Source organism: Cavia porcellus, unplaced genomic scaffold, assembly GCF_034190915.1.
Source record: "Cavia porcellus strain 051 isolate PalLab524CR breed Dunkin Hartley unplaced genomic scaffold, mCavPor4.1 scaffold_29, whole genome shotgun sequence".
Lineage (NCBI taxonomy): Eukaryota > Metazoa > Chordata > Mammalia > Rodentia > Caviidae > Cavia > Cavia porcellus.
In genome coordinates this window covers 37,232,745-37,259,436 of record NW_026947512.1, presented here as the reverse complement: position 1 = coordinate 37,259,436, position 26,692 = coordinate 37,232,745, and the positions used below count along the sequence as shown (strand labels likewise).

The following is a 26,692-nucleotide window of genomic DNA, read 5'->3' as shown; positions in this document are numbered from 1 at the left end:
CTGAGTTAGTGATTGAGTCTCCCCAACTGAGTGGGGGTTCCTAGGCAGGCCTTACACCAAGGCTCCCTAGTTGTGTTGAATATGCTTGGTATTACTTCAGAGGGCCACACGTGGCACACTGAGGCTCCTTGGCTACTTGAGGTTACTGGGCCAGCCCCAAATATTTTTTAAAATGTTGACACAGAGTTTTATTTAATTATTGACATGGGCCTTGAACTTGAGCTTCTCCTGCATCAGTCTCGCAAGTAGCTAGGATTAAAAGCATGTGCCAATCATCCCATGCATACCATCTGACCATAGCTCATTGAAATTAGAAATCAATGACAAAGGAAATCACAAAAATAAGATTAACAAATGAAAATTAAACAATACCCTTCTAAACAACCAATAGGTCATAGAGGAAATTAAAGACAAATTTAAACAGTATATATGATTAAACAATAATGCTGATACAACATACTGAAACTTATGGAATACAAAGAAAGTAGTCCCACAAGGGAAATTTATAGCGATGAACTCACACACCAGAAAAACAGAATTAGCTCAAATAAATAGCTTAACCTTGAGCCTCAAATTTCTAGCAAAAGAATAAATTAAACCCAAAACTCTTATGAGAGAGGAAATTATAAAGATAAGAGAAGAAATTAATGCAATAGAGACCAACAAAACAATATAAAGACTCAATGAATCAAAAAGTTGATTTTTGAAAAGAATAAATAGAATTGATAAACTATTAATGAACCTCATCAAAAGTAGGAAAGATAAAGCACAGATTCACGCCATTAGGAATGAAAAGGGGGAAATCACAACAGATCCTGCAGAAATCCAAGAGATCATCAATACCCATGATAAGAACCTATATTCTAATATGATGGAAAACACAGAAAAATAGACAGATTCCTAGATACAATTGAATTGTGAAATTTAAATCAAGAAGTTATAAAAATTGTAAATAATCTGATAATAGCCAATGAAATTTAAAATATAATTAAACATTTATTAAGAAAGCCCAGGTCCTGACAGATTCACTGTTGAATTCTACAAGAAATGTAGAGAAGAACTAATGCTACTAATGCTGAACTCTTTAAAGAAATTGAAAGGGAAGCAGTACTTCCGAAATCATTCATGGAAGCAAGTGTTACTCTGACTTCAAAAATAGACAAGAACACAATAAATAAAAGAAAACTACAGGCCAATTTCCCTAGAGAGCATAGATGCAAAAATCCTTAATAAGTTACTGGCAAACAGAATGCAGCAAATCATTAAGAAAATCATACATCATGACCAAGTAGGATTTATCCCAGGAACACAAGGTAAGTTCAACATACACGAATCAATAAATACAATACACCACATTAGCAGAACCAATGACAAAAAAAAAATCACACAATCATTTAATAGATGCAGACAAATCAATTTGACAAAGTCCAACATCCACTCATGATAAAAACCCTACAAAAATTTGGAATAAATAATCTTTACATCAATCTTATAGATTTTTTTTTGTCTTTTTCGTTTTTTATCGGTACCAGGGATCAAACTCACGACTGCCTGCTTGCAAGGCAGGTGCTTATGCCACTGAGCTAAATTCCCAGCCTCTACATCAATCTTATAAAAGTCATCTATGACAAACCAAAAACCAACAATATAATAAATTGTCAAAAGCTGAAAGCTTTCACTCTAAAATCAGGAACAAGACAAAGATATTCATTATCATCACTGGATGTCAAAAAAATGGAAAGATATCTCTTGCTCTTGAATAGGAAAAACCAACATAGTGAAAATGGCCATATTTCCCAAACTGCGATACAGATTTAATGCAATCCCAATCAAAATACTATTAGCATACTTGACAGATCTAGAGAAAACACTCCTAAAATTCATTTGGAAACAGAAGAAACCTATAATATCAAAAGCAGTTCAAGGCAACAAAGACAAGTCAGGAGGCATTATAATCTCAGACCTGAAAGTATATTACAAAGATACTGTGATAAAATCAGCATGGTATTGGCCAAAACAAAAGCAAAAACAAAAACAAAAAACAGGCCTGAGAATCAGTGGAACAGAATAGAAGATAAAAACCCAACCATGAGCATACTAAATCATCTTATCTTTGACAGAGGAGCCAAATATGTTTACTGGAGAAAGATAGTCTGTTTAATAAATAGTGCTAGAAAAACTGACTTTTTATATGCCAAAGACTAAATCTAGACCCATGTCTATCACTATGCACCAAAGTCAAAATGGATCAAAGAGCTAAATTGAAACACTAAATTTACTGTATGAAAAAATAGAAATCTCAAAGACATAGGTATAGGCAGAGACTTCATGAACAAAACCCAGATTGCAGGGTAAATATTATGAAGAATCAACAAATGCCATCTTATGTTATTAAAAGCTTTGCACAACAAAAGAAATCAACAATAGAGTAAAAAGACAATCCACAGAGTGGGAAAAAATTATGGACAGTTGTCCCTCATACAAAGGACTTATATATAGAACATATAAAGAATTGAAAAAACTCAGACCCCCACTCCAAAAATGGGCATCTGAGATGAATACACATTTCTCATGAAGAAATACAAATGACAAATAAATACATGAAAAAATGTTCAGCATCATTGGTCATTTGAGAGGTGCAAATTAAAACAACACTGAGATTCCATCTCACTCCAGAAAGATTGGCTATCATCAAGAAATCAACTGATTCCAAATGCTGGTGGGGCTGTGAGGAAAAAGGAACACTTTTCCACTTTTTTTGGGGACATGTATCGATGCAATCATTGTGGAAATCAGTGTGGAGATTCTTAAAAAGCTAAGAGTAGAGTTTCCATTCAACCCAACTATTCTCTGTCTGGGTATCCTCCCAGAAGAATTAAAAACATCATACCACAGTGATATATGTGTACTCATGTTTATAGCAGCACAATTTGTAGTAGTTAAATCTTGAAAGCAATGTAAATGCTCATCAGCTGAGGAAAGGATAAAAAAAAGACATGGTTTTAAAAATATATAATGGAGTACTACTCAGCCATAAAGAAAGACAAACTGGAGACTTTTACAGGTAAATGAATGTGATTTAGGACCATCTTCATAAGTGAAATAAATTAGACTTAAGTATAAAAAGCATATTGTCTCACTAGTGTGAGAAACTGAATGAGTAAATAAGATAAAGGATGTATAATAGCTATTGTGAATTGGGAGAAAACTGTTCAGAAGAAAAGATGGGTCTTTCTGCTAGTTCCCTCTCCTCCTTTGATTGTGAGGCACTGAGCCAGAGGCAGCGTGAGGCGAGCGACTGGCACGCAATGGAGCCATAGCAGCTTCTCCACCCGACCGACTTTGTCTCCCACTTGACTCTGCTGTGGCTCCTCAGCACTCTGGCCTGTGGTCAACTTTGCCTCACCTGCCAAGGAGCGCCGTGCTGTCTGCTTGTGCTGCTGGCTCGCTCATACCTCGCCCCTCATGCTGAGTGTCTCCAGGACCCCTGCTGGCATTCCATCCACCAGCAATTAGCTGGAAATAATGCCAAAAGGGTCCCAAAGCTCCTGACCAGCGAATAAAGACTTGAAAAAGACAATGAAGCTCATTCATGTTTTATCCTGATCAAGAAAATCATCCTTTGGAAGCATGAGTAAAATATGGTGAACTCATTGTGTTAGGGTGTAATGAGTTTCTCCCAAATGGCGATAGAGGAAGAAGAAAAAGTAGGTTTGCTTTGCTTAAAACGCCTAAGGCAAATGGGGTGAAGCCTGGCACACTGTGTATTCCTCAGGCTGCAAAGGCAGTAAGCAGTGAGGACCTGTATAGCACATCATGTATCTTACCTCGGATCCAGTGAGAGGTGGTTGAATATACTCAGGACAGCACCGGCGATATGTTGCAGATTGGTCGGTGGACTGAAAGTTCTAATTTTGTGGTAGCTCACACAGTTCCTGGAAGTCAAAGCAATTCTGGTACAGAGACTACGGAAAACACATCAATAGTCACCTGTTGTGTCATATGTGAATGGAATCTTGTTTTTACAGCAGGGATTTATGCTGCAGGATTTGATTCATCAAACAATATCTTCGCGGGGAAAGGACTCCAAATGGAAGACGTCTGATGGGCACATGGATGCCTTAATCACTAAAGGTGTTCTTGTGATGCATCCACACAATGGGTTCACAGAAGACTAAGCCCAGAAGATGAAGAGAAATATCAGCGTGTGGAAATGTATTTGGCCTGCGTGAGGCCAGAGGAGCTCAGTAAAAGAGGAAAACCAGTGGGAATTGAAACCAATCAGTTACTAGATGGCTCATTAATTGATCTCTGAGGTGCAACATTGCTGCACCTCAGAATTGTGGAAGGCCTTTTCCATGCTTCTACTGTGAGGCATTTAGAAACTTTAAGACAGTAAATTAATGCAGCAAGACCTCAGTGCCCTGCAGGGTACAACACAACAACATTTCACAATATGACAAAGAAAGATGTAGATGAGAAACAACCGCAGGCATATTGAAACTGTGGCCGTGTACATAGCTATCATAACTGGGGAACTGAAGAATTTGATGGAAAAGATCATAAATGTGCTGTGTATAGATCTGTTGGTCCCTGTGTCCCTCTGTGGCTTGGATGTGAAGCTAGATTTTACGTGAATGCTGACCCTCCAACCCATGCCTTTGGCCCTTGTGGTCACGTGTGTTGAGAGAAGACGGTTGCCTATTGCCCCCAGACCCAGCTTCCTCATGGAATGCATCCTTTTCAGCAGTCTGTCCTTTCTGTTCAGTGAGTTAACTAGTGAACAAGGCAACATCAGACTTATTTTCCAAGAACCAGTAGACTAATCAACAGTTGTCCTTCATGATTACATTATAAATTTTATTGTAAGCTGAGTGGGTTGGGCTTTCCAAACTGTTGTCCATGTTACAGTTTCTATGCTCTGGTTATTTGCATTAAGATGAAGAATTTTTTTTGGTTCAAACTATGTTAGCTTACAGTTTGTGGCAAACATTGTAAAAATACAGCAACATGTATATTAACTTTTTTTCCATTTATCTTTATTTTAGAAAATATCATAGAATTTTCTTGATAGAGTAACATGGTAATGGTGGTGTTGCACCTTTGGTGGAATGGTAGCTTAGTGAGAACATAGCTCAAGAATTTGTCAAGTTAGGAAGAGAGACAAGAAAGCCTCTTTCCCACCACTATCTAAGTGTAAAATTTGGTAAATTATAATACTTTAAAACCAAATTTACATTAATTACCACTGCATAAGGGATGTTTGTTTCTAATTATGTTGAAGATAATCAGGAAAGATTTTTTTCCTTAGTGTTTCTCTCAAGTATAGTACAATACAAAACTTAATGCTAAGAAACATTTTATATATTCCTTTGAATATGCAATTTAATCTAGATTATCTATTTTTCTCCCATGATAACTAATCTTTTTTTAGTATCAATAACATTTGGCAAGTTTATTTTTTGGGTATAAATTGGTTCATCTGTTCACTGTTTCTAGAAAAAAAAAGAAAAAGCATAAATTAACAAGAAAAGAGTGTAAACTGATTTACTTTCAGAAAAAGAAATGCTTAGTTATTCTGTATGTGGTTTTATCCAAGCATTAGAAAGTGTAAAGGTATACACGATTGAATGACAGTAGTGCCCCCCACTTAACTTAGCAGACCAGCCTTAACTGTGGGCTTGAATATTAAGGAGTGTTGCCACAGCAGGACTCCAGTAAAGGTTTGGTTGGCACACAAGCACCAATGACAGCAGAGTGGAGGAACACACTGGAAAGATCTGTTTATGCTCTACTCCAGTAAGTCCTCTGCTTTTAGAAGCAAGAACAAAAAAGTTCCTTCTCCTCCTCTCAAACTCCCTTTTTAAATACATCACAACAGACTATTATGCTACATCAACTCCTTTTTGACATTTGTAGAAATCAGTATACTTTTAAACAGAATTATTATTATTTTACTTTTTTGATTTTCTTTAGTTTCAAAAGTATATAGAAAATTTTTGTATGTGGTAGCCCAGCCTTAATTTATCGTATTACATCACTGTTCTGAATTTTAAAAAAATTTTTGGTTAATAAAACTTGTTGCTTAGAAGCCATGAACTATTTTATTTTACTTTGTCGAAATTCTTTTTTTTTTTTAATTTTTTTATTGTTACCGAGGATCGAATTCATGACTGCCTGCTTGCAAGGCAGGTGCTTCTGCCACTGAGCTAAATCCCCAGCCCCCAAAATTCTTTGTTTTTAAAAAATGATCATTAAAAAATTTATTGTTTGGGTTCACTCAGGAAATGCATGTCAGACAACTTGTATTATAAGTGTTTTAGTTGTGATGTATCAGTAACTGCTGTTACCCTTTTCTCAAAATTGATTTTGAAGTTTCTAGGTTGTCACCTGCTTTGTGACTAATGCAAGGAAATCAAGTCCTATGTTACACTTGTTCTAGTTACTTCTATTCAGGTTAAATATTGTAGCTTAATTTTTTTGCAATTAATTTACTCAAACTAATAAACACTTTTTAAAAAAAGACAAGGTGTGATTGGGAAGAAGAAAGGAAGAAAGGGAAATAGAAAAAATATATTTATACATAAAATAGTTAAGATGGTTATATAGTTAGTTTCTGTTAGCTCATTGAAAAGAAAGTTTGTGTGCATATTGTTTGGACAAGATAACATGCCTATATATATATATATATATATATATATATATATTTGAATTTATCAAAACAGAATATTGACTAGAGCAGTGCCATTAATCAGAATAAAGCAAAACAGTAATAAAAATATTTGCCTTCAAAGAGATGGTAGAAGGAAATCCCCCTTATTTGCTACGGTCAACCTCCCAAAAGATGGTCATATTTCTTGTTCCCATTTGCTATGGGGACAGGGGAGAGTGAGGTAGGGGAAATGGGATGTTTGACTCTAGGCCGTGTACCAGGAGGTTCAGTATTGTTTAGCAGGGAGGCGAGCTGGTTGCTTGGTTTCCCAGCATCCTAAGTTCCAGCATGGCTTGGATCTCAGGAGACACTGGTGGTTCTCTCCCTGGAATGGCCGCAGTCTGCCACACTGCCACCGCTTACCAGGGAAGGGAGCTGCTTGCTTGGTTCCCAGGGTCCTAAGCTCCAATATGGCATGGATCTCAGGAGACACTGGAGGTTCTCCCCCTGGAAGGCTGCAGTCTGCCTCTATTTTATACCCTGAATAACTACTCAAAGACAACAACACACAATGTATTAATTATTGTACCTCTCCTACTAACCTGTTTTGAAGAACTATAATTTTAATTAATTTTCTCTTTAAATTAAAAAAAAAAAAACCAACCCAAACAAGTATATACCACCATGCATGGCTCTATCACTAGATTTTTGAAAGAATTTGGATGTATTTCTCTAGTAGAATACTCTGCCTTTACTTGACTATCAATGATATTCTTTGTTTTTAACCTAAAAACAACAAAACCAAAGCTGCAGTACCATTTGAACTTACCATTTGGAATGTTCTGATAGTGACTACCTAAAACAAATGGTGAAATCCTTAGATCTTCCTTAGGATACCAGGTCAGATCTGAGACAAAGGCTAAAAAAAATCTTAGACAAGATAAACATTTCTTTTTCATAAAATAGTCAAGCTTAAGTAGACTGTGACTAATCTGGCAGTTTCATGTACCAGTGATCAGGCTTTTTATATCCAGTTGCTCTACCGTCCTTAAGGTGAAGTTTCCACCTTATGGTCTAATGCGGCTGCTCCTGTAGCTGCCACCATATCTGTCTTCCAACCAGAGATAAGTAGAGCAGAGCAGAAGGAAGGGCACACATCCTTTCAGCTTTCAGATGTCGTTGCCAGAGCCTAATCCCCATGGCCATCCCTGGCTTTAAGAGAAGGGGGAAATACGACTCTTGGTTGTTACATATAGTTAGAATGAAGATTTAAACATACCATTTCATGTGAAATTTATTACTATTGTGTTTCAACAGAATATGTCTACTTATTAAAAAAATAACAAATCAAATGCCAATACAAAGAAATAAACTTCAAACCAGATTAACTAATATTCAAAACAGTAAGTAAAATTTTTGTCATTTTTAGGAAAAAAACTGTTCTCAGGCAGCTACAATGGAATCAATAGGAAAGACAGAAGAGATACAGTGACAGTGAATGAAAGAGGGTGGGCTGAGATCAAGGGCACAAGTAAAGAATGCTTTGTCCTTAATCTGGGAAAATGTGTAGTTCTTTGCGTCGAGATATTACAGAAGAAGAAAAGTGTGTGGAGGGCCAGGTGACTTTTGAGCATGAGGAAGTTTTTGTCAAATGGCCTAACCTCAACTACAACAAGTCAGGACAATTATGTGTTACAAATAGAGAAAATGGCAATGTGGTAGGTTAGGTTTTTGGCCTTAGTTACAGTGCTCTGGATTAGAGTTTTAGTATCAGGATTGAAATTGGCTATATTATTTCAATGTTTTATCCAATAATTTTGTATGAAACTCAAAGTCTATCAAAATTGGTAAGCAATGCATTTGACTCTTAGGTAGCATAAGAAACCATGTCTGGGTTACTGAGTTGGTGAATGAATCTGTTGGTCTTGGAAGGATTCTTTGGAGAGAGATTCATTAGCTAAAGACTAAATCTGTTTCTTTAAATCCAAGTCCATTCTACAGAAGGTAAGAAGACTGCATTTGTTATAATCATTCGTTCCTTGAAGCTGTTTGGGAGTTACTCTTAAGTCAAATATGTAGGTTAGGATAGTGGAGGCAATGCAGAAAAATCCAAGGCCAGATCCATTGTAGCTGTGTGCAATTTGAAGAAACAAGACCTGAGAAAATTTTATTAAAAAGTTACATTACCAGAGTTTGGCCAAAGACACACTTACTTCTGGAAAAATAAAGGCTTTGGGAGAGTTGCTTTTTGTGTGGTTAAATTTCTTTTGGTAGATTTTCCAATTTTCTAAATATATTTCTTTATTTACTGACCCTCACTCTTTATTAATCATTCATTTGAGAGTAGTAGTTCTTTTTGTCCCCTGTTGATTGAATCATGTTTTAAAAGCTATCTAACTTCCCTAGGCTGTTTTATGCATTTGAAAGTAAAATTAATCATATTGCTCTTTCTCGTTAAGTTTCTGTGAAATTTTCTCTAAACTCTTCTATTGTTTCTGCTGTCTTAGGTTCACCACAATCAGTGATTTGTGATTTTCTATTGTACCTAATATCTTCAAGGACACTGTATGGTCCAGTATATTCACGGGATTAGAAAGTCCCTAACATGGTGGTTTACCTTACTCATCAGGACAAGGAAGTCATCACTTTTCTTACAAGGGTTATTAAAGGGTAATGAGTCCCTCTATCCTTCACGTGGATTATTAGGTAGAACTTTTGACTGCCAGTGACAGAATCTAATGAGCCACAGGAGGTAAAGTAGCAACCTTATTAGCTCATATTATGAAACCACCAAAAAGGAAGGAACCACAGAACCTGGGAATCTGCTGACAGAAGGACTCATGTGTCCCCTTTCATTATTTCTCTTTGCACATTAACCTCAGCCTTTTGATCCTATTTTTCCCCCAGGACAGCATATCCCCAGCTTCTCTGCTTGCGAGGAAGGGGCTTATTTTCTCTAGAAGCTAATTTAAAAATCATAGGAAAGGGGCTGACATCTGTGGAAGTGGGAGGGAGGATGATGGGTTTCATGTGGAGGCGCTTTGACAGCCAGCATAAGAAGTACATAGACGAGAGGTGGGTTGGGAGCAGCTTCCCTGAAGAAATGTGTGGCTGAGCCACCAAAGCAGACACAAGCACAGCAGCAGTATGACCTTCAACTACAGAGATTAGAGCAGAGGTGAAGGGCTAAAAGCAGAAAAAATTCTGTTGCCTAATTTGTAAACATCTATGAGTGTCACATATGAAATGAAAATAAACAAGAATAATCTTTATTCTAAGCAGTTTACAATCCATGGGTCAAGTAGAAGGTGCACAGGTAATTACAATTTAAAGGAGAGTATATTAATTATCACAAAATGCTTACAAAGTGCCCTAGAGAGTTCAGTGCAGGGGAAGGGACCATATTGATCTGAACAGGATGCTAGGCAGATGGTGTGGACTTTATGGAACATTAGGATTTTGACTGGCAGAGATGGAGCTATGGATAGGTGATATGAAGATACCGTAGCTAAAACCATACGAAGAAGTCTTGTATTTGGAGAGGTGAGTGGAGGGAGCTGCAAAAAAACTAGCTGCAAATTAAAGACATGGATTAAGGTTGTATTTTGGAAGAGCTTGCATGCCAAGTTAAGGAAATTGTACTAACTACCCTATACTTCTTTCATAAAAACCAGTGAGAGTCTTTAGAAAAGGAAACATCCAGACATGTCTAACTGCAGAGTTCTAAAAAAAGGAAGGCCAGTAGTATCCGAGAGAAGATATGGGTGCCTCTGCATTGTTTCTCTTGTCAGCTGTGATATTACAATACATACAAAAGACTGACAGAAATTTTGGCAACATATAGATTAAGGTGGGAAAACTAAACAGGAAGAACATTTTTAAAGACTGATAAGTCAAACTAGTGATGCTCGTAGAAGGACCAGCAGCACCAGCTCACTTGGATATCTATTAGTGTTTCAGAATCTGGGCATTACCCCGGGTTTCCTGAGTGAGGCACTTGGAATGGAGTCTAGCAATTTTTTTTTTTTTGATAAATTAGAACCCAGTTGACTCTAATGAATGCTAAAACTTGAGAACCAATGTTGTGGTAGTGTGAAAATAGCATCTCCCCAGATACCAATATTTTGATCTCAGGGGCCTATAAATATTACCTTATTATAAAGAAGATACTTTGCAAGTGTGCTTAAAGATCTGGATACAAGAGATTTCTGAAGGGTATCTTAAATGTCATCACACAAGTGTCCTTCGAAGAGACAGAGGGGATGACTCACAGAAAAGGAAGCATTTTGACCACAGGCAGATCCTGCAGTGATACAGATACAACCCAAAGATGCCAACAGCCACCAGCAGCTGGAAAAGGGAAGGAATAGATTCTCTGCAAAGTAGGAAGAGAGATACACGTGTCTTTGTTGACACTTCTATTTCTGTGCAGAGAAGCTGATGTCAAATTTTGGGTCTCTAGAGCAATAAAAAAATGACTTTCTGTTATTAAATGCCATTGAATTTTTGGTAATTTGTCTCAGCACCCACAGAAACGAACACATACCAGGAAAAAAAAAAAAGGAACAAAAACAATGTAGGCTAAAGTACCTGAAAATTTATTAGATTCTTATACTTTCTATTATTTTAAAAAAACTTTTAATATAGTGATTTCTTTGTGCTAGGTGAGATTTGCCACATCGAAAAATTTTCCCTAACACATTTTGCCATTAAATGTTAAAGTGGGATAATTTTCATAAATTTAGCATCAAAGATGGCCTTTATATACTTTGAGTTTTGTATAACTAATCCCGCAGGAAAGGAAACAAATCCTTTTGGGAGGAGAAAGAAAAAACAGGAGGCATTTTGCTTATGGGTAAGATTTGCATAGATGAGAAGGCCAAAATAAAGCTTCTTTCATAGATAAGTAAATGTTCTAAAGAAATAAGAGTGGTATTTATTTTTGAGAAACTTCTTCAAAATAAAAATGAAAAGACTCTGTGTACCACTAATGCTACTTGATAAATATTAGTCATCTTCTTAGGATATCTGGAATACCCTAATACTTATTATTTGAGTCATGTGTAATGCTTCTCAAATCACTGTCATATATATGATATGAAAATATTAATTTAATGAAAATATTAATATTTACCCTTCTATGTATAAATATATAAATGTATATATGTATATTGCCATTTAATCTGTACAACTATTATATGAGCTGAGCATTTTCATTATATCATAGATGAATAAGCAGTGCTCAGAGAATGAGTGGACCAAGGCTACAAAAAGATGGACATCAAATTGCAGCTAGAAACTGCCTACATTGCTGGCACAATGTTATTTTCAGGGATCCAGGCTTCCCTGACTGACCTCACTGAGGGTTGCAGGGTTGATGTTTGCATTTTCCATAGTTTCCCATTATCCGTGGGGAGAAACATTTCAAGACTCCTAGTGGATTCCTGAACCTGCAGACGGTACTGAACCCTAATCATATAGTGACTTTTTGTTTTAACTTATCACTCAGGCACTGTGTCATAACTTCTGCACTTCCCAGTGTGACAGCAAAACTAATACAACTTTTTATTCTTCATACTTTTTTGGATAGATATTTTCTTATCATAGATTATAGCAACTTCAGCAGATAATTCTTTTTTTCTTACTGCAAATTTTCACCTCTTGAAGCATTTTACAATTTCTCTTTGCATATCTGAATTGCTAGCATCACCGTTTTATTCTCTGGGGCCACTATGAAGTGAAATAAAGGCTATTGGAAGCCAGTACTGTGATACTGACAGTCAGTCTCATAATCTAGTCAGCTAGTGAATGATGCACAGGTGTGTATGATATATAGGGTGGGTAAGTTGGAAAAGAAATGATTTACATCTGAGGCAGGACAAGAATGGTATACCTGAGATCTTCAGCACACTACTCAGAATGGTACACAACTAAAAATCTATAAATTGTTTATTTATGGAGTTTTCCATTTAAGATTTTTAGTTTGCTGTTGACTGCAGGTAATTGAAGCCATGGAAAGAGTAACTAAATAAGGGAGGACTGCTGTTAATTATACTGTGGCTCAGAGACTGTATGATTGATTTTATTCAGTTTAACAAGCACTTAGTAAGCACCTACTGTTTGCATAGAACTATCCTTGTTAATCTAGGGAAATAATAAGAATGGGCCGCACAAACCACTATTAGAGAAGAAATCCCTATGTAAATAAGGGAAAGAATAAAAGCAAATGCCACTATCTCAGAGACTTCATATAAAACCTTGAAGAATGCATTCGATTCAAGAGGTGGAAGTTGGAAAAGCATTCTGGGAAGCAAAAAGGGACAGCAAGGGTGACAGAGCAAGAACAAAAGTTGAGGCTGAGACAATGTGTGACCAGGAGAAAGCAATGATGTGAACCAGATTTGCTCCAGTGCACCTGACTTCAGTTATACAGCAACTGAGACTCCTTAGTATTTCCAGTCAGCACAGTGCACTCTAGAAAAGTAAAACAATACTAGTATATAGAAATAGAAACACATTCTAAAAACCTCTCATTCGCCCCAGGTTTCCTGTTCTAGTCCTTTGGGCACACCCTCTGGGAGCTTAAAACTGTTTCTGTGTTTGCGGAACGCCAACAGTTAAGTGTGTATGTGTGTAAATGTATTTGAACACCTGTCCATAAATTCCTCTTAGGAAAAGGATGTCTTCATTTAGAAAAAATATTTTTAAGAGTTCAAAATGAGGACATAACTTACAAAGAGACCAGAAAATCAAAGTTACATTTATGTAGTGAAGTGACAGGAATTTGGGAAAGTGATTAGCTGGAGAAAGAGAGAAGGGAAGAGTGAAAGGAGAGAAAGTACAGGCATAGCAGGAGGCCAGAGCCCGAGGATAGGGACAGCAGCCAATACTATCTGGGGCCGTGGTTGTCGAAGGGCTTGTAAAAATAAAGATATTTATTGATTTTACTTTTAAATTGTTTTTTGATGTCTGTATGAAAATTTTTTGCATTGCCTTGAATTTTTCATACCAGTTAGTTACCCAGAACTCTGAATCATTATTGTTTTGGAAAGGTTAAAGTGAGGTGTGGATAGCAAAGAAGTTCAAGACGTGCCCACATGGGGCAGCGGCAACAATTTAACACTCACGCAACCTGGAGATCGAACCTAGGGAGTCACACATGCCAGGCAAGCATTCTATCACCGCCTGACCGGAGCCGCGGGAGACAGGAGGCCAAACTCGAGCAGGATCAGCTCTCAAACTTTATTGCGTACAGCGAACCGGACCTAACAAGGTCCGCCACCCTCAACGTTGGTTCCTCTTCCGCCGTTGGGGGCAGGAACAACCTCTTATAAGGGGAAGCAGTATCCAATCACAGAGAAGCGCGCCTAACAAGCTGATAGGCTAGCGTCACGGGTAACTGGGCAGATATGACAATTTGGCGGGCTTGTTCAGGCCGGGAAGAACCCGGAAGCAGGAAATGGGCGCCATTCATAGGCGGCTTCCCACATCTCCCCCTTTTTTATTTATTAAAATAGGATGGTCTGTAGGTCCCTCCAAGGTGTCTATGACCTTGTTGCTGTTAGACACCTAGGAGTGGGCCTACCTTGTAGGCCGAGGCATGAGAGAATGTAGAGGTCTATACCCTGCTGTGCATCACCCTGTTTTGTGCATATCCTTGCACCAGGACCATGCTCAAGGTGAGTGGTTCATTTTTTCGCAGGGCCAGGCTTTTGTGAACCGAACCTGGATGCATATAGACATTCATTCCTGCCTTCCCCCCAACCTTTGAGGCGGATGGCACTGCAGTACCCTTGGTCTCGCATCTCAATGCCAATAATTTGACTCCAGAAGGGACCCCTGGCCTTATAGGCCATGTATATCTGAGTGGAGCCTGTCTTAGGTTGACCGGGAGGGCTTTTCCCGTCTTACCTGTCATTGGCTTGCCCAATCAGCTTTTATAACTGATGTTCTGCAATGTGAAGGAGATATGCGGCGGCCTGCTGGCCTGATGGGCCACCTGCTGCCATTTGCATCGCTGTCATAGCCGTGATCTTAACCTGCTGCTGAGTTTGTATGAGGCGATCTAACAAGCATTTAATAACCACAAGCCCTACTAGGATAGCCATGGCAATTAGCATAATCAAGGACTGTTTGATTGATGGTGTAAACCCTGGGTGAGGCGGGCGAGGCCGCCGAAAAAGGTGCCAATGTAGGCGGGTGGTGCCAAGGACCCCAAAGATATTGTGGTGGTTCTGTGGAATCTGAGCATATCACAGGGGTGATTAATAGGAACCCACAGAATAGAAAAAACTCCAAACCAGACATTTTAGTTTGTAGATGGTCTCGGGCGCTGAGCATCGGTCCCAGAAGGGTCGAGTTGACTTGTGTCCGCGGGCTTATCCTCCTGTGCTTTATCAGGAACTGGTGGGGAGTTTCCTGCTCGCGTCAATCTTTCCGGGACCCACAGCGGTTCGCAGCCTGGTTCCTGTGGGAAAACACAAACCGCGCCTCGGGTCCAGCTAACCACTGGATCCGGGCCCATCCATTGTCCTGTAAGGACATCTTTCCATCTCACCAGCCCTTTGTCGGCCGGGGACGGGTTATTGTGCTCCATGGCAGGGGAATGATTATTGTGATTAAGATTTAAAAAATTTATGGTAAAGAGTGCCAATGATATTCTTCCTTTGGGCGTTAGGCCGTGGCCACCCAATTCACGGCACAGGCGTGTCCACTCTTCTAAGGACCTATTTTTGTTAGTTCTTAGGACATCACGGCACTCCTTAGTGCACTGTTCAAAAATCAATTGTTTTATGAGAGGGTGAGCCGCCTCAGCATCTGGAAAAATCCTGTTAGCGGCCTCAAGCATGCGGGCCACAAAGTCTGAAAATGGCTCTCCCTGCCCTTGTATAATTTTTGTAAGGTGACCCGTATGTTCTCCCTTTCCAGCCAGCCGTCTCCAGGCCTGGAGGCCACAGCGGCTAATTTGTTCATAAACCTGGCGAGGGTATTGAGTTTGATCTTCCTCAAAGGCTCCTCGCCCTAATAGCATATCCCTGTTCCACTCTCTCTGGTTATTTTCCCTGTTGGCTGCCGCCTGCTCTACACAGAATTCCTCATTCCAGGACTTCCAATCTAAATATTGTCCGGGGGAGAGGCAGGCGCGTGCCAGCTGGGTCCAATCTCCAGGAGTTAAAAGCAGACCTGCCAATGCCTCTAAAAGCGCCATGGTAAATGGCGCATTGGGCCCATAAGCTGAAACTGCGTCCTTGATAGCTTTAAGTTGTTTAATTTCTAAGGGCTCATAATATCCTCCTCCTCCCCTGCCTCCTACTTGTACCGGGAATGCATGGAGATCGGAACACTCAAAGGGATGTGGTGGCAGCCCAGGGAGCAACTCCTCTTCCGGCCACGGCGGTGCAGTGGGGCCTGGCGCCCTGAAAGGGGTGATCATGGGTCGTGAACTTGCCAAAGGGCGGAAGGGCTTAAGCTCTTCCCGTAAGGCGGAGTAGCTCGGGCAGGGTGGTGTTTGGTTCCCCTTTTTATCTTCCCGAGCCCTAAGTTCCTCTTTTAATGGTGTAGGAGGGTCATGCTTAGCAAAGACGACCTCCTCTTCTGAGCCTTCCGAATCCAAATCAGAATTAGAGCCCTGAGGGTCCTCCGGAGACCCACAATCGGCAGTGGCTCCGGGCTCCTCTGAGCATTCCGATCGAGCTCAAAAGCCTGTCGGGCTGTATTAGCGAAGCGAAAGCAAAACAGATGCAAAGGGAAAAGAAAAGAAAAAAAAAAAAAACCCAGCGTCCACTCGTGTGGCGCTCAAAATCTGTTAGGTGCGTCCACCCAACCCAGGTGACCCAGTACTCACCTGTCCCGGGAACCGCTGTATCTCACGTAGCTGATCAGGGTGAAGAGAAGAGGCGCTCGGGGCCTTCCGTTGTTATTGGGCCAGGTCCTCCGTCGTACCGCAGGCGACCGCAATCGCACCTCCCGGCCGAAGAGGCACGTCGCTGAGTCTTTTATTCCCCATACGGGGGCCACCAGATGTCGGTGTCACTCCCGGCCGGCAGGAAGGACACACAACAAAGTCTGGCAGTGGACAACCTTTTCTTTTATTTTCCTTCTCCGTACAGCCTGCCCTGGGATCGCTCCCAGCTGAAGCCTCCTCTGGTCCGCTCCCCGCGGCTCCTTCCGTGCTTCGCTCCGTAGCCTCTACTGGTCCGCTCTCCGCGGCTCCTTCCGGGCTTCTTCCTACAGTCTGTCCCGAAGCCTCTACCGGTCCGCTCTCTGCGGCTCCTTGCGTGCTTCTTCTGCTTCTTTTGCTTCTTCTTCTTTTTTTGGCGGGAGAGGCACTCACTTAGTGCCGCTACCTAGCATGTTTCCCATTTTTTAATATGTTACTCACCGCGTGAGGCCCAAGGAATCCGCCACTTACGCATGAGCCTGAGAGGAGTCTACAAACCCTGTAGGTGCGCGCCACCCAGGGCCCAGGTTTATCCTCTACTCACCTGTCTTGCAGCTCTGCGTTGGAGCGTTGTCCACTGCCACGTCTCGGGGGTGATCAGCTCCCCGTACGGGCCACCAGATGACCGGAGCCGCGGGAGACAGGAGGCCAAACTCGAGCAGGATCAGCTCTCAAACTTTATTGCGTACAGCGAACCGGACCTAACAAGGTCCGCCACCCTCAACGTTGGTTCCTCTTCCGCCGTTGGGGGCAGGAACAACCTCTTATAAGGGGAAGCAGTATCCAATCACAGAGAAGCGCGCCTAACAAGCTGATAGGCTAGTGTCACGGGTAACTGGGCAGATATGACAATTTGGCGGGCTTGTTCAGGCCGGGAAGAACCCGGAAGCAGGAAATGGGCGCCATTCATAGGCGGCTTCCCACAACCGCCCCCAATTTTCCATTCCATGTAGGATGGGGCTATAGCCAATTTAATTTGAACTGCATAGGACATGGTGATCCCTGCATAAAACTGGGCACCAGGTTAAGCCGTCACTTACAATGATGTTTTGGTCTTTGCTTCACTGGGTTCCTCTGTCACCACAGCAAGGCCTTTCTGTTTGCTGAAAGCAGCTCCTGGATGAGAAGGAAGAGTTCGACCAGCCAAATGTGCAGCCTCCAGAGAGTGACTCAGGTTTGGCTTCTTTTGGCTTCAGAGCTTATTTTCTGTTTACCAAGGGATTAATCATGGTTTCCAAATTAGTCTGCCAGGACGCCAGCAGGCTGGCTAAAGAAAGCAGAGGCACTAGGTTTGGGATTTTTCCATGCCTTGGCTGGTGATTTTTCAGCAGGAAAATTAAAATTGTCTTTCCCCCTTTATAGATTTCAGCGGATTATTGAGGGTGCCATAACATGTCTGATTTGGTGACTTGTCTTGGTATTAGTGAACCAAAATTATAGCAAATGAAGTTACTACTTTAATTCCTCATTTTGTGAGCAGATAGATGACTTCACAGTGTTCAATGAACCAAACTTAGGGGATATTTGAGCTAATTTAATCTTACAGATGTTTAATAAATAATCTAGCATGTGCTGGGCTGCAGAAGCCTCAATTTGTTATTTTCAAGGAAACCCAGAAGATTTTCACAATATTTAGTCCTTTAAAAGGAGCTTGGGTCTGTCTTTTTGCAGGATTCATCGCAACCTTATTAGGATATACTTTTTAGTATATTCACATACAAGCAACAAATAATATTGCATCTTCTCTATCTAGACTGATAGTGATGTCACAAGAGAAGCTTTTTTAACAGTAATAATTGATTGTTCTCCCACGTACTTGCTTGTTTACTATGGAAGGTGACTTGGTGATTTTGTCTTGTACTTACTTCCACAGATAGCCAAAGAGATCACCTTTCTCCAGTGATAACAAGATGCTTTTGAAAACAGTATAAATAATTTTAAAATGGAAAACTTGATTTTTGATTAGCTTGGATTACTTTAAGTAATTTTTGCTAATCAGAATTTAGTATGTAGGATATATGGAAATACTGCCTAGCTGGAGAAATCACATTAATATCCCCTCAAAATTTTTGTATTATGATTAGTGAAAATAAATCTGCTATTGTATTTTTTACTTTTTCTTTGCAAGGAGTAAAATAACTAGAATAAAGAAGTACATTGTGACATGTTCCTATTAGAGTGCTAATTTTCATCCCTTCAGAGTTTGCTGTATATGAATTTGCATATTCAACACAGAGTGTGTGTGCTGTGACTGGAAGTTAAATGGACAGGGAAGCGATGTCAACTGCTAGGAAAATCATCTACAGACTCTGCTTGGTCTGGTCAATGCTGAGGGACACCAAGAACACAGAGCAAGGGAATACAAATTTGACACACACACTTTCTGAATGTTACACAGTTCATTTTCCAAATACTTTGTAGCCTTCCTAGGCCATAGGTGTTTGTGATGATCATGTGAAGTAAAGGTGTAATAAATCAGAATTAGAAGGTCCAGTGGTGCATTCCTTAGAAGCTATAAGCTGGTTGTGTTATAATCACATTGTTTGAGAAAATTTCTGGAGTTAACTGTGAGAATGATAGTATCTCTAGTGACAGTACCAAAACAGGATTATCCAGCTAAGGCAAACCTCCTCAATGTCTCATCCAAAATTCATGTTGAAATTTAATTGCCATTGTAGTATTAGGAGATGGGATCTTTAAGAAATTATGAGGTCATAAAGGGCTTTATCTTCATGAATGAACTCATGCTGTTATCTTAGGAGATCGAGTTCTTAATAAAAAGGATTAGTTCAATCAGTTTCTTCTCTCTGTTTTGTGCTTCCTTGTCCTTCTACTGTGTTATGATACAACATGTAGGTCTTTGCCAGATGCTGGTGCCATGCTTTTGGACTTCCCAGTCTTCAAAGTAAGCCAAAGATATTCCATTGTTTATAAGCAATCAAATTAGTGAGCATTCTAATATAGCAACAGAAAACAGAATCTGGCAGTTATGTTGAAATTTGGAGTTGGAAAAGGCATGGAAGTCCTCTGGCTAATCTCCCCAGTTCTTGTATGAAACACTCTACCACATCACATGAATGATTATTCATTTTGATGCACTTAAATGTTCTATTTGGGTACCAGCCTTTCTAGGTGTGCTTATGTATGACCTACAGATATTCATAATCTATGAATGGCTGTGTCAGCCTGGTAAATAATTAATGTTTTCTAAGTATCATTATATTAGATGTTTCTATTTTATTCAAAAGTATCATGTATATACTATGGATCAGCTTGGGACTGAATGTAGACTAGAGTCTTGGACTTAAGGACTTTTCAGTCTAACAGAGGAGTTTAGATGTAAGACACAAATACACTTTGACTTAGAGGACTAATCAGGAAAACTTAAGAGAGGAGATAAAATGTGAATTTAGTCTTGGCGTATGGGTAGAATTTAGAAAGACTATCGTAAGAGTGGCCTAGAAAATGGAAAAGTTTTATCACATGGGAAAATAATTCAACAGGATCCACACTACTTGCTTATGAACCCCATTTCCAAAGAGGCCACAGTTGGGAGCTTATCATTCAATGATTTGGTTTGTGTGATAATCTTGATTGCTAACTTGACTGAATTGAGAAACACCTAGGAAGTTTGTAAAGCATACTTCTGGGTGTGTCTGTAACCATGAAGATGTTTCCAGAAACAATAGGAAGACATACCCTGAATGTGGGTGGCACCATCCAATAGGCTGTGGTCCTAGGTAGAACAAACACAGAGGAAATCTGTCACACAGGCTATCTCCCCCTCTGCTTCCTGGCTGTCACGAGGTGAACAGATTCTCTCTGTCAAACACACTGCCATCATGTTCAGTCCTACCACAGGAACCAACCAACCATGCACTGAAGCCTCTGAAACTAGGAATCAAAACAAATCTTTCCTCCTTTAAGTTATATTTTGCCACAGTAACAGCTGACTTGGGAATGTAGCCTACGTACCCTTTGATTTTGAGGTGATGCTGGTAGTAGTTCTTTTTTGAAAACACTGTTTCTCACTCAACTATACCTCCTGTCCCCAGATTCACTTATTCTGAATGAAAGAAGACATGTAAGTAGAATCCTAGGAAGCAATTTTACATCTTTCCCATTTCAGAAGAGACTTTTTGCTTATTTAAATTTTTTTTTTTTTTGGTACCAGGTATCGAACTCACGACCTCGCGCTTGCCAGGCAGGCGCTTATGTTTCTGAGCTAAATCCTCAGCTATTTAAAAATATTAACATACACTAATTATAAAAGATTAATGGATTTCACCGTGCCATTTCCATGTATGCATGCTTTATGCTGATCATGTCCTCTCTCCCTTTACCATGTCTCACCTGCTTTTTTCTCTTATCCTTTCTTTTTTCGAGTTCTTAGTAATAGTACCCACCTACTTTATGATCATCTTTTTTTTCTTTTTTTAAATTTCCACATATGAGAGAAAACATGTGGTACTTATATTTCTGTGTCTAGCTAAATTGCTTAAAATGATATCCTCCAATTCCATTCATTTTCCTAAAAATGGCTTTATTTCATCCTTCTTCATAACTGGGTTGAAAGGAATTTCTAGTTTTAGTTTTTTGCAACAGTGATTGTACTAGTTTACATTCCTTCCAACAGTGGAGGAGAGTTCCTTTACAACCACAACCTTCTCAACATTTGTTATTATTTAATTTTTTAATGATAACCATTTTTCTGGAGTAAGATGCAATTTCAGTATTGTTTTAATTTACATTTCTCTAATGGTTATAGGCTCTGAACATTTTTTCATGAACTTACTGGCCATTCATATGTTTTCTTCTAAGAAATGTGTATTCATTTCAGTCATCCATTTTTGATTGAGCCTTTTATTGTGGGAGGGTCTACTTTTTTTGAGTTCTTTGTATGCTCTCTACATTAGTCCTCCATCTGAAGAATAGCTGCCAAAAAGCCGTTCTGTGAAATATTTCTTAATTTCATTGCTTATTTTTCTTTTTGTGCAGAAACTTTTTAATTGGATATGATACCACTTGTGGATTCTTGGTACTATTTTTTGTGCAATTGGGATTCTGTTCAGAAAGTCCTTGCTTATACTTATATCTTCAAGAGTTTTACCTATTTTATCTTCCAGCAGATTGCTTCTATAGGGATATTTAGATGTTTGATCCATTTTTATTTTAGTTTAGTACACGGGAAGAGATATGGGTCTAGGTTTAATTTTCTGCAAGTGACTAGCCATTTCTACCAGCACTATTTGTTAGGGGCTATCTTTCCTCCAGGACATGTTTTGGCTCAATAATCACTATAGCTGTATACTATGTACAGCTACTTACTGTATCTCTGTAGTATAACTTGAAGTCTGGGATTGTGGTGCCTCCTACTTTGCTCTTCTTGCCAAGATTTGTTTTTGCTATTATGGATCTCTTTTGGTTCCATATAATGTTGGCTATTGGATTGTCATATATGGTTTTTATCATATTGAGATAAGGTTTTTCTGTATTTATTTTCTTCAAGTTTTTTTTTAACCATGATTGCATGTTGGATCTTGTCAAAGGTTTTTTCTGTGTCAATTGAGATGATTGTATGATTTTTATCCTTCTGTTTATGTAATGAGTTGCATTTATTGATTTGCATATGTGGAACCACCCCTGAATTATTAGGATGAAGCCTATTTGGTCATGATATATGATTCTTTTGATGATTTGTTGCATTCTGTTTGCCTGTATCTTGTTGAGTTTTCTGTCTGTATTCATTAGATAGACTGGCCTGTGTTCTTTCTTTTGTTGTTGTTGAGTCCTTTTCTGGCTCTGGAGTTGGACTGTTGCTAGCTTCCGGCAATGACTTTGGGAATACACCTTCTCTTTAAATTTCAATAAAGAGTGAAAGAAGTATTGGTGTTAGATATTCCCTAAAGTTCTTACAGAATTTATCAGTGAACCCGTCAGGATCTAGTCTTTTTCTGATTGGTAGTTTTATTATTATTATTATTATTATTATTATTATTCAGTTTCATTGTGATTGGATTGTTTGGGAGTTTTTATATTTTCTTTGTTCAATTTTGGTAATGCATAGGAATGTATGCATTTCTTTTGAATTTTCCAATTTATTTTAGAATTCAGGTCCTAATTCAGTTATAATAATCTGCATTTCTGTAGTGTGCGTTGAGATTTCACTTTGTTCATTTTTAACTGTATTTTTTTTCTTTTCTCATCTTGTTGTTGAAAGATTGAATAGAGGTTTTGTTTATTTTTTTAAAGAACAAACTGAATGATTGAATCCTTTAATTTTTCAGTTTTAGCTTCATGATTTTCTCCTTGACTGTTATAATTTCCTTCTGTGTAGTTACTTTGGATTGTACTGTTCTTCTTTTTCTAGGATCATGAAGTGTATCGTTAGGTTATTTATTTGGGTTTGTTCTGTTTTTTCTTATGTGGGTTTTCATAGCTATAAATTTTCCTCTTATAACTGTTTTTATTGTGTCTCACAGATTCTAGTGTGTTGTACAGGCATTATCATTTGATTTTATGAAATGTTTAATTTCCCTGTGACTCATTGATTATTCAAGAGAGTATTATATAATTGCAATGTAATGCATAATTTTTGTGGCTTCTTTGCTAAGGTTTCTAGTTTCACTGCCCTATGATCTGATAATATGCTAATTTTGATTAGCATAGAATAATTTTGATTCCTTTGCATTTATTTAAGCACACTTTACAGGCTAGTATGTCGCCTATTTTGTAGAAAGTCCCATGTGCTGCTGAGAAAAATGTGTTTTCTGTTGTTGGATTAAACATGCAACAGATCTTTTGGTTCAAAGGTTTGATTCAACTCTGATATTTGTATGTAGATTTTTTTGTCTAGTTGATCTATTTATGTCAGTGAGGTATTGAGGTCTCCAGTATAATTGTGTTTATGTTTATTTCATCTTTTGTGTTCAGTAGTTGTTGTTTTGTGAAATGGATACACCAGTGCTTAGGGCATATATGTTTATAATTAACTCTTGCTGTATTCTTGTTGTTCACTTTACCAATATGTAGTGAACTTCTTTGCCTCTTAAGATCAATTTTGGCTTGAAGTCTACTTTGTTTGAAATCTGAATAGCTACTGCTGTTTTTTTTTCCCCAGGCTCCCATTGTATGGAATATTGTTCTGCATCTTTCGCTTTTTAGTATGTCAATTTCTTTTTGGGTTAAACGTGTTTCTTACATAGATCATATAATAGGGGTTTTTTTTGTCCATTCTGCCAATCTGTATCTTTTTAAAATTTTATTTATTTTTATTTTAAAGAGAATAAAACCAAGCAAAACAAAACAGAATAAAAGCAACCAAAACAAACCAGTGTTAAGTATCACAAGACTTTAAAACAGTAAGAAATCAACAATAGTTACTATAATGCCTCTTGTTGTCTTCAAAAGTTGCCCATAACTTCAAACATAGTAAAAAATCAAATAAAACAGAACAGAATAGAACCAATAAAACAAAACAATGGGTGCAACAAAGGACTTTAAAACATGAGTAAATCCAAAATGGCTACCATAATATATCTTGTTATCTTCAAAATAGCTGCCCATGCCACTAGATATATTAAAATCAAACAAAACAAAACAGAATAAAACTCAACCCAACAAAAAAATAAAAATGATACAGGACTTCAAAACAAAATAATAGTGGGCCAGGGATTTAGCTCAATGGCTTAAGTGCTCAAGTGCTTGCCCTGGTAAGCATGAGGTCATGAGTTCAATCCCTCAAACCAAACAAACAACCCCAATGTAATAGGGAATTAGCAATGGCTACCATTTTCAGAAGAAGATCTCCCATAAATGCTACATTACCTATTGTTATTCTCTGAATAGATGATCAGATTGTCAGCTTTAGACCTGCAAAGTCAGTGCAACATTAAACACTACAAACATTAAATTGTGTTTTACCTCAATAGTTATCATTGCAGCCTGTGTTTCTCTGGATCAGCCAGTTGTTTATGGTGGGGGTGGGGGTGGGGGCAGCAGTATTGTCTTCTCTTGCTTCCCAGCCTGTGGCCCGGAAGGGGCTGGCATTTGACTCTCTCCCTAGTAGTGCTAATTCTTGGTGACTTCTTGTTCTCTTTTCCTACAGTGTACGAATGGTGCTGACTCATAGGAAATAGCTTCTGGCTGCCTCCCCAGCAGCCCATGCATGGTGCTGATTCATAGGAAGGGTGTGCTTCTTGGTGATCTCTTATTCTCTTCTACCACAGTCCACAAATGGCCAATCTGTATCTTTTAACTGGGGGAATTGAGCCTATTCACATTGGGTTATTACTGAAGGGTATTGATTTATTCTTGTCATTGAATTTATTTTGATTCCCTCCCCCACCCCTTTTACTTAATTACTCATGCTTGGTGGTGTATTCATTCTATTACACTTTTTGCCTTCATTGTCTCTTTCCATCATATCTTCGATAATTTTTTGGAGTGCCTGAATTTCTTGATATGCTCTCTGTTATGGAAATACCTTATTTCTCCACTAATTTTGAAGAATATTTTTGCAGGTTGTATCAGTATGGGTTGGAAGTTGTTTTCTTTTAGGACTTGAGATACTTCAATCCAAGTCTCTTTGCCTTTATTTTGTTGAGAAGTGTCCTGTAATTCAAATAGGTTTACATTTGTAAATGATTCATTGCTTTTCTTTAACAGCTTTCAATAATCTGTCCGTGTGTTGGACTTCTGGGATATTGTCTATGAGGTTCTTTTTGATTGTGGCTATTATGCTATATGCCTCACTTACCTGTATGTATGATGATATTCTTTTGCTATATTTGGAAAGTTTTCTTTTTTTGTTTCTGTAAGAAGATCTTTAAGCCATTTGTATAGTCTCTGATCTTTCACTGGTTCCAATTAACGCTAGACTAGTCTTCTTTTCATTATCTGGTAGCTGCTGGAACTCCTCATGTTCTCTTGTTTTAAAGGCATCTGAATAATTGGCCCCTGACAGCAGTCTTATCTTCTAATTCTGTCATTCTGTCCTCACACTGTTCACATCAGCTGATTATACTTTTAGTAGAATTTTTAAACTACTGCTCTTGTGTTTGGAACCATTAGGGAACTGCTATTCTTTGTTCAGTTGGTCATTCATGTTTTGTGTCATTTCTTTTAGCTTAGCTAGCTTTTTATTAGTGTCTTCAGTAAACTCTCTGATTATTTTGTTATAGCCATTATTTGTTTAATTATATCTTCTTTGAATTCACTAAGTACCTTATTCATCCATTTTTAAATCCCCTCTGTTTTCCTTTCAAATAATTTGGTTGTATGGCTTTTTTCTCATTCTCAATGCCTCATGGGTTAGCTTTAGAGGCATTAGGAATTTATTTTTATTTTTGATACCAGGACTCAAACTCATGACCTCACACTTGCCAGGCAGGTGCAGTGCCACTGAGCTATATCCTGGCCTGGAGTCAGGAATTTTTGGAAGCATTTTATTACCTTGTTTTCTCATGTTTCTATTTTTTGTTTTGTGCTGTTTTGTGAATACTTAAAATGGAAAGTTTTCTTTGCTAGTATGGAGATTTCTTTAGTTATGTCTACTTTTCAAGTGACACACACTGCGTATGGCTAACCATAGATTTGGACTTTGTCCCAACAACCTATCACCTCTTTTAGTTTTGAAGGAAAGAATACAGTATGGTTGATCCAGCAGACAGTTTTCTTGGAATAGACAACTGTGTTGTTAATAACACAAAAGTAATCTGGATACTGGCACACTTGAAAAAAAATCTGTTAATTAGCAGTAACTAACCCCCTTTGGCAACAGCAAGTAAATCAGTAATAATAATATGGCCCAAGATAAACTGGGTATTAACATACCATAGGGACCCATCATGTATTAGTCTTAAACATAGAAAAGAGAATGATAGTATAAATACTAAAATAAACCAAATATTGACATATAGTAAATATCTACTAAATGCAACAACTACCACTAATGATAGAAGATAATTCAACAATAGTAAAATAGAGTTAACTATCTACAGATTTAATAAAGCTTAATGGTTGTACTAGTAAATATACAGAGGGTAGGGAACAGTATAATAAAAGAAGAAAATTTTAAAAACTTAAACAATAAAAGATAA

At 38.4% G+C, this 26,692-nt stretch overlaps 1 protein-coding gene and 1 pseudogene across 1 annotated transcript; one reads left to right on the top strand and one right to left on the bottom strand.

Annotated features, from left to right (window-relative positions):
* The first annotated feature begins 3,549 nt into the window (after positions 1–3,549).
* LOC101787255 (E3 ubiquitin-protein ligase pellino homolog 1-like) lies at positions 3,550–4,826 on the top strand (annotated as a pseudogene).
* Positions 4,827–13,875: 9,049 nt separating this feature from the next.
* Positions 13,876–17,262, bottom strand: LOC134473919 (igE-binding protein-like). Its single transcript, XM_063239780.1, has 2 exons — positions 17,137–17,262; positions 13,876–16,998 (listed from the first exon to the last, which is right to left on the bottom strand). Exon 2 carries the CDS (start codon positions 16,083–16,085, stop codon positions 14,961–14,963), a length of 1,125 nt encoding a protein of 374 aa, XP_063095850.1. The 5' UTR covers positions 16,086–16,998; positions 17,137–17,262; the 3' UTR covers positions 13,876–14,960.
* Between the last annotated feature and the right edge of the window lie 9,430 nt (positions 17,263–26,692).

Coding starts and splice junctions, on each gene's coding strand:
- LOC134473919 (XM_063239780.1), bottom strand. CDS start 16,085: ATGATCACCCCTTTCAGGGCGCCAGGCCCCACTGCACCGCCGTGGCCG.